This window comes from Mauremys mutica, chromosome 3, assembly GCF_020497125.1.
Source record: "Mauremys mutica isolate MM-2020 ecotype Southern chromosome 3, ASM2049712v1, whole genome shotgun sequence".
Lineage (NCBI taxonomy): Eukaryota > Metazoa > Chordata > Testudines > Geoemydidae > Mauremys > Mauremys mutica.
The window spans coordinates 209,366,897-209,375,896 of NC_059074.1; the positions used below are offsets into that span (position 1 = coordinate 209,366,897).

General features: G+C 41.4%; 1 protein-coding gene across 2 annotated transcripts in view; it reads left to right on the forward strand.

Annotated features, from left to right (window-relative positions):
* BUB1 (BUB1 mitotic checkpoint serine/threonine kinase) overlaps positions 1–4,770 on the forward strand; it is a 43,959-nt gene extending 39,189 nt beyond the window's left edge. Inside the window, exons 21-25 of one of the 2 annotated variants that reach the window (XM_045009247.1) lie at positions 799–960; positions 1,199–1,356; positions 1,438–1,615; positions 2,312–2,418; positions 3,186–4,770. In XM_045009247.1, the coding sequence (XP_044865182.1) occupies positions 799–960; positions 1,199–1,356; positions 1,438–1,615; positions 2,312–2,418; positions 3,186–3,381 (801 nt within the window). In that variant the 3' untranslated portion in view covers positions 3,382–4,770. The remainder of the gene's footprint in view (positions 1–798; positions 961–1,198; positions 1,357–1,437; positions 1,616–2,311; positions 2,419–3,185) is intronic. The other variant, XM_045009248.1, reaches the window with a different exon arrangement.
* Positions 4,771–9,000: the final 4,230 nt, after the last annotated feature.

Genomic DNA, 9,000 nt, shown 5'->3' on the forward strand with positions numbered 1-9,000 from the left:
CAAACTGTATCAAACTCTGTTGCCACATTTGCAGTTTAGCACCCCCATCCACAATCTGCACACACTCTACGAGATTGGTCTCCTTTTCCAAGGGTATCTATATCCAAAATCTGCAGAGTAGCTATCTGGGCATCTGCACACACTTTTGCTGAACACTATGCCAAACTGGGGGACTCTGCTGCAGACACCAGCTTCAGCACCATGGTTCTATCATCCATAATACATTTGACTTCAAAGCCCCAGCCTCTGGTGTGGGGTACTGCTCGGGGAGTCACCTACAGTGAAGCATCCATAGGGACACTTACTCAAAGAAGAAGTTACTCACGTTGTGCAGTTACAATGGTTCTTTGCGATGTGTCCCTATGGGTGCTCCATGACCAACCCTCTTCCCCTCTACTTTGGAGTTCTTGTCAACTGTGCAGAAGAGAAGGAACTGAGGAGGGTTCGCCCACACAACACTTGTTAATCTTGTGACAGAGCACAGAGGCGTAGGGGGGAAGCAGCACATGTGCAGGCCAAACAGACGCAGCTACCAAAGTTCTCCAATTAGCAGTGCAGGGATGCAGACACACTTACGGTGGAGTACCCATAGGGACACATATCTGGAAGAACCATCGTTACTGCACAAGGTGAGTACCTACTTCTTCTAATGGTTCTATAATTTATTATCTAGATAAGAAAAATGCCCAAGCACTCAGGTCACTGTAATTATATGGGAAGATTTTCCCATCTTTCTTCAATTTACTAGATAAACCTATTGGATTATATCACCATTTAATATGGAGTGTTTGGTTACAGGTGCAGAAGCCTGCAAACCCTTGGGAGTTCTATATAGCATCTCAGCTGATGGAGAGGCTTAAACCAAGTGTGCGACATCTCTACATCCAGTTTTATTCTGCTCACTTCTTCCAAAATGGAAGTATATTAGTTGGTGAGCTATACAACTATGGAACTTTACTGGTAGGTGCACTAAGACTTGTGGTCTGAAGAGATATATTTGTAACCTTTTAGGAATTAAAATACATTACAATGCATAGTAATCCATTGTTCCTCTTTGCTTTACAAAAACAAGTGTTGTAGGTTTATTTTCCACTACGCTGTTTTGCAAATATGGAGCTACAATGTGTATTATGTAAAGCTATCTTTCGGTGTGGTTGACATTCTGTCTCTCTTCCCATCCCCATATCTTTGTTTACAGAATACCATAAATATTTACAAAAAGCTTCCTGAAAAAGTGATGCCTCAAGCACTAGTAATCTATTTTGCTGTAAAAATTCTATACATGGTGGAAGAGCTCCACAACTGTGGAATCATTCATGGTGACATTAAACCTGATAACTTCATACTTGGAGAAAGGCAAGTATTTCCCTTTAGCACCAAAACTACTATCCTTTTGTATTGTGGTTTTAATAATTATGTGGTGATCGTTTACTGCAGGCTTTTGGATAATGACACCTGTGACATAGACAGTCTCTCTCATGGTCTGACAGTCATTGACTTGGGTCAGTGTATCGACCTGAAACTCTTTCCTGAAGGAACTGCGTTTACAGGAAAGTGTGAGACATCTGGATTTCAGTGTATCGAAATGCTGACACAGAAACCATGGAACTACCAGGTATTAGATTACATAGATGTAATAATCTGAGAACTTGGGCCCCGATCCACAAAGGTACTACAAATCCACTACATCCCAGTTTTAGGCTCCCTGTAATCCACAAAACCCCTGCCAAACCCTATTGGTGCCTAAACTCACTCAGCTCTAAGTTTCTGCCTCTGAGCATGCACGCTTCCATCCCATTGTAGGCGTCGGGATGCCTTGTGTAGGGAGCCTAGGTGCTAAACTCAGGCTTCATGGATTTTAACATTTATGTGGGATTCTGGGTTTGTTTGAGGGTTTTTTCCCCCCTCTCTAGGTGCCGAAACGTTAGGTGCCATGATGCTCAATGTTGCAATGCCTAAATCTCTTTGTGGATCTGGGCCAAGGTGATTAAATTCTGGCCATCTGATATGAGTCCAGCACTTAAACTTGATAGGCAGGATTCTGCATGGATGTAGCAAAACAGGTTTGCATTTCTATCTGCTGTAACTTCTACTGATAACTAAGATCACAACTGTTGTTACATAAAGGCCTGATCCTGCAACTTCTGCTCAGATGACTTGTCCAGGTGAAATCCTAAGGTAACAAGAAGGTAGCAAGAAAATATGTTCCACAGATATTTGAGCAGCATGAGTTTTCAGAGCACCTTTTAAGTAATAATGCTAAATCATTAATCTGAACTTCTTCGCAATAGACACATCTTTCTCTTTTTAGACTGATTACTTTGGAATTGCTGGAACAATATACTGCATGCTCTTTGGCACCTACATGAGGGTAAGAAATGAAGAAGGGATCTGGAAAACTGAGGGAGTCTTCAGAAGGTTGGTCTCACTGCATCTTAAGGGGAGCTCCTCGGGGGAACCTTTTTATAAAATGCAGCTAAAACTACTCGTTTTAGATGGCTAGAGAGGTTTATCTTCTGCACCCAGTTCTGGGGAAGCTGCTAACATAGAATTAGCATTTAAAGTGTCTTAGTTATCCTCCTGATGATTTAAAACCCATGATTCCAGGCTGAAGTGTGGTGAGTTCATACGCACACATGCTGCTTGAGGAGGTATTGTACTTGATGCAGGAAGCCTTTCTGGCACAAACTGCTTTTTCAGCAGTGGACGTGCCAGATTCCAAGAAGTTAAGGAAAATTTACAACAAATAGACTTACACTACACTTACACATGACAGTACACTAGTCAGCAAATTTGACTGGCTCCTTTGTAACATGTTGCTTAGTTAAATTGCATTACCTTATCTAAGGAGTAAGGTCCACAAATGCCCTGGGCTGGAAGTTCCTGTGGGGATGAAAACATTGGCCTGTTTAAGAAGGCAATACACTCTATGGGGGAGAGTGGGGCTAGAAAGAAATTCAACTATACAGTCAGGTACCATAACAGGACAGTTGTACTTGTTGCCACTGAATGACTAGAAAATACACTTGTTTCTTCCTCTTACAATGGGTTTCTCTAAGTGTAGGTAACTCACTTGTTTGCTGTAACTGGAATAAGTGTACTGAGCAGGTCAACTGAAACTAAATATATTGAGAACAGTCTTGATATGCTGACGCTGTAATGAAGTGCTTGTTTTTCTCTTCTAGGATTCCTAATGCAGAATTGTGGAATGAGTTCTTCTGCAGCCTCCTGAACATACCAGACTGCCATCACCTTCCATCTTTGGGAGCTTTACGCAAAAAGCTAAGAGACTTGTTCCAAAAGTCATATGCTAAGGAAATAAAGTTCCTCCGCAATCGGCTTGTGGTGTTGCTCATAGAAAAAAAACGTTCACGAAAATAACCCTTGAATTTAAAGACTTCAGTTTCTCTTACTATGAAGAGAAGCTTTCTACATATACTTTTTAAATGTCATGTCTTTTCAAAATACACTTGGTTTGCTACTGATCTTTGAGTGAACTTTGTCCTTGACAACTTGAATATTTGCCTCTGCTGTCACGGAGAAACTAATCTACACAAGCTATATGACTTTTTAGGAAATTCTAACTTGAATGTTTAAAGTTACTTTGGCGGACTTCAATGTGGGAGACCAGCTGGAGGTCTCATGCAGCAGTAGTAAAACCTCCTTTGCTTTCAAAAACGATGATTTTTTTTCTACCACAAGGTATTGTCCATAATAGTTACATCATGTTGGGTATATGATGCATAAAGATGAACTGATAAACTGATGGAAGGTAGCGGCTGCTTTGAGACCAGTCATCATGGCCAGTTAGGTTCATTATGGGCAAATGGAGGAAAGGCCCAACCAGTTCATAGAGTCCATGGCCAGAAGGGACCATGGTGATCATCGACTGACCTCCATAACATAGGCCAGAGAACTACTTTGACCTGAAACAAAATGTTTCCTGCTTGGAATCCCTTTTAGAGTGTCTGACAAGGCTGTAATGCCCATTCAAATAGCTTTCAATAGGCCTTTTTTTGTAAAGAAAGCAAATCTGACCTGAAGAAATGTGGAGTGCAACATAAAAACTGGATTTAATAACATCTCTGACAATTGCAGGAATTTATCCAGTATAGATTAACGTCTATCCTCGTCTGAAGTTAAGGCTTCTGTTCAGACCTCCAGAACTGATTAGAATTCTGGACCAGCTCTCTGCACAGGAATTGTAATTGGGCCTGTGAAGATGCCAGGATTCTTTATCTGGTAGCTGCTGCTCAGAGGCAGAGACATTAGGTGTCACGATTGCCACTTTAGGAACAAAAAAAGAACTGTACTTCCATCATGCTTGGCGATGTAATTAAATGCTGTGTCCTTTTGTAGAAGGTCATGTGTTTCCAAACCTGAGCTCACCAGGAACACAGCATCTCCAGCCGTCGGAACACTTGTTTACTGAAAGGAATGGTATGCAAAGTAGTGACACTGCTGCTCCCTAATAGGCTGGATGCCAGTGAATAGAGGTTACACCATAACTCAGAAGACTGGCAAGCTTAGGCAGAACCTGCTTTACAATTAACTCTGAAAGAGTTACTGTTTAATGTAGCTTTCCTCAGGAGCTTGAGACAATAGTGGATACCACATGCTGATGCAGACCTTCTGCTTCCTTTTGTTTGCTCAGCCTCAGAGACCTGTAGGACCTGAAGCAGGTGTTAAGCTTTCTGACCTATGTCATACAGGGCTTGAAATAAGAAGAAAGTGTTCCCTGCTACTGTAGCATAAAGGTTTAAACAATGACACCCTGCTTTCCAGCTGGAATCTGTGCTGATCTTTATGCACCGCTAGGAGACTGAAACAGTGTCCAGGACACCATGTGCTGGACATTATCACTTCTGTGCTTCAGAGTAGAACAGTGACCTCGAGGGAGGGCATTGCCCAGTCAGTGACTGGCTGGGTTAAGAGCACTTGATTCTTCAGCTAGCCATTCACCTACAGACAGTGACCGGTGTGGAGACAATCACTACTTTACCCCAGTACACTTTCTTGTCTAGAAGCTTTATGGTGAGTTCCCGTTACAAGTGCTGTGACAGGGAAATAGATTTGTGACAGTTTGGGATGCCCATCCTGTTCATCAGACCACCCTTTCCCTGCTTTTAGACTTATACTGCCATCTGATACCCAGCTCCATCTCCCACATCACACAGAACCAAGAAAGGCAGAGTTCAGAAACCCAGTGGCAGCTCTGGGTAGAAGTCTCCTGTTCCAGGGCTGATAGCACTACTGGGCTGAAGACAAATTGTGACAAGCAGAAGGCTTCCTACACTTTTAGAGGGAAGTAGGATGGAGCCGATATGGCCTGGGGAGAGGAGAATATAGCTGACACAGGCTACTAATTGATAACTTAGAATGTTATGGGAATTTTAGTCACATTTGTAACTATTATGCAGCAATATGACTCATATTGCACGCTTATTCTAGCAAACTTGCCTCGCCAAACTCACAGAAAGCCTTGAGGGAAAAAAAGTAGTCAGTCACTAGAATCTTAATTAGATATGTGAAGGGTAACCTATTTCACATCTAGCCCAACCTCTGCCAGCAAAGGGAGAACAAGCTTTTATGGGCACCACCTTCCCTTTCAACACCACCACCCTCCACTGCTTGCTTTGTTCAAAACACTCGATTCAAAACACAGAGGAACCACTGACTTACAGTATTTTGCTAGCACTTCAGCGGGTCTAGTCTCACATGCCTCCAGAAACGAGGCTTTCGCTGTTTTCATAGGAGACTGTTCAAAGGATGTGCATTCCCTCCTCACCACTGTTTATCTTTTGTCCTTTCTGTTCGCCTTGTCTATTTCATTTCTGTTTTGTACCCTAAAGGCTGTAACCCCTCCTCTATTTAGGAGCCCCTCTACCTGCCTCATTTTCCACTGTATTGTGGAGTTTGCAAATTGAAACTTAATTAGTTGTAGTAAGAATTCCCTTGCAGCCTGTAATTAGAACATAGAATTTAGAAGAGAAATCCTTGCTTCACTAAAGGGCAGATTACAAAGATTACCAATTTGCTAGCACACAAACACAAATGCAGCTTGCTGGCAGAGGGCTTGCACTGAGGTTACCAAGGCATCACCCTCTGGTATGTAAAAATATGCAGAATGCTTTGTGGACTCTTGCATTGGATTCTTAGATCATTATGCTCCAGCATAAGATATTGATGCTTTCTTAGTACATTTTACAGAGCTTGTTGCCTGGAATACATTTCCAGCATACGAAGTGACACCTTTTGTCCTATGTCTATAGAAAGAAGTTAGAGTACTCATTTTTACCTTCATGGGGAGCAAGAATTTTTGGAAAGATTCTACATTTTTGTTTCTGCAATAAGTGAAAAAGTGGCTGCAGTATGTAACTGGAATAAGTATCTAAAGCACCCACATGCACTTTGCGTTATATGTAAGAGTATCTTAATTCTAAATACAAAAATGGGCCTGGTCTTTTAAATAAACAGGGAGCTCAAAAAAAATCCAACTATAGCAAAACATGCATGCCCAGAGACCTCAAATTTAAGACTTAGAAAACAAGCGATAAAGATCAAAAGCAATTAAAAATAAGCTGCTTATTTTGCAATATTGTCTACGTTCTGACATACTGCAGTCAGAATTTGTGTCATGGGAAAAGTCTGAAGAAGAGTTTAAGGAATACCTGCTTGTATATTTACATTCTCTTGCAGAGGCAGGTTCGCTGTCCCATCAGGAGTAGCAGTAATTTCTTCCGCAACCTTTGGATTTGTTGTTTTCATATCAATCTCAATCTACAAAGGCAAAGAAAGATTTAGACAGAATGGATATAGTCTTCTAACTAATGAAAGACAATTTACAACTGAACACTAGCATTACCAAATCCAAGCCATCCACTTGGCTTGATGTGGAAAGTTAGAGATGCTTTCACTAGCAATGTAGTATTCTAAATTGCACTTGAACAATCTAATCTGACTATGAAAGAAATTTGCTAGTTAGGCCATCTACCAGTGTCTGCCAAATGCCGCGCAGTTCAGCGGGAGCCATGTGGCATGTCTGAAGCCACAGGCAAAGCACATTTAGCACTATTTTAATCGCTAGTGGCTAATCTTTGAAAATCTGTTACTCCTTGATTTCTGCGCCAGAAGAGTTGAGCATATGGGGCAGCTGTGCTTTCTGAAATAACTTCAGTAGAGAGCTATTTACACAGAGGTAAATGAAGCATTATTCAGCATTTAATCCAAGACAATTCAATTCATCTGCATTTTTCTGTATTCACCCCTCGTTATTTGCAAGTGTGAGGGAACTTAAGTGTGAGGTGGAATCATTTATGATTCTGTTTCCGCCCACCACCAACCTCCTGCTTGACTCTGCACTGAATTCCTAACCCTGTGTTTATAACATTCTGCAGTCCTGGGAAAGTGGGATGGCACAGCTGCCCTTATGGCATGCTGGAGCAAGGAGGGAATGAGCTGAGAGGGAAAAAACTCGGGCACAACAAACAGAATCCTCTCCCTCTTATTCTGACTGGAAAGATAATCTTGTGAACACTGAGTGTGAGAGGGTTTGTATGCAAAATAGTTGTCTAATGTGTCATCCATCCTCCACTGAAACTCAGCTAAACAGCATCTATTCTGCACCAGAAAACTTTTATATATTAAATATTAACCTTTATAGACTTTAGTAGACAAAGAATGGCAATGCACAGGAAAAAAGTCTCTAAAACGAGTGAAAATACTATAACTGTACTTAAACAAAGTTAAATCATTCACCAATTTTTTGTATAGATTAGATGATCCCCCCGCCCCCGAGACCTAAAAATCAATGGTCTTTACATGAGTAAGGGTTTGGAAGTTTCTGAATAGCCAATATGCTAAAGTGCCACAGACACTTTAAAACTGGGTGATAGGACAGTTCTTAAGATTTATTCTTGAGTCCAGCCTAATTCTTAAAAAGTGCCATAGAACTTGGTGAGAAACTCAATATTTGCTCACTTCCTAAATAAGATTTTGTTAAATGCCAGTCCCTCAAACTTACCCAGGCTGTGACATTCATGATTTCTTCCCATCTCATTCAGATCCAGAGATTATGATAACTGCTCTGCAATTTGGAGGTTCTGAAAACCAAACTAGGCCCTCCTGATATCAGTGGAATTTGATCGTGGGTTAGCACAAGTATAGCTCAGGGTCTAATGGGGCCTACAAAAATCTATTGATGGTGATTATGCGTAACATGCAAAGAACCCAGCTTCACAGTCAACGCCTTCTAGCTGGTATGTGTAGCCTTCTGATTAGTGAGAGCCTGATAAATGTTTCAAATCTCAATGCAATTAGCAGTCAGGCTCTGGCCCAAACGCCCTCTGTTGTGAGGAAATGTGGGATCTCAGGAGCAAACTTCCCAGTATGAACACACACTAATAGTTTTGGGGAAAGCATAAGTGTAAATAAAATGAAGAAGAACTGAAGACAGGAACGTGTTAAGTTATGCAAGCTGGGAAATTCCAAAACAGCCAACAGAGTGGGAAGATGTCTGGTAGAATATTAGAAATACCTCCTCTGCTTTTCTTTCAAAGAAAATAGAAATTTTATTGGATCACTAATTTAAAGGATAGTTTCAGTGTATGGCAGGGTAGGGGGATGTCAGAATTATCAAAATTAATCTCACATTTTGGCATATGTTGGAGAATTCTTGGAGCAAACTTGTAAAATATTGTTAAAGATGTTAAATGCCAAGGTGGCGTAAGCCTGGGCATTGTCCAATTCCAAAGCAGCAGCTCACAATGCAAGATGGAAATCTGGCATCCTTATCAGTTTACAGTGTTGTAGCCCTATCGGTCCCAGGATGACTTGAAGAAGAGCTCTGTGTAGCTCAAAAGCTTGTCTCTCTCCCCAACAGAAGTTGGTCCAATAGAAGATATTACCTTCCCCACCTTCCTTCTAATAACTCATCTGTGTAAACTGGTAGGCTAAGAGCACCACAGTCCAGCACTAACGGAGAAGTCATAGCATAAGTGA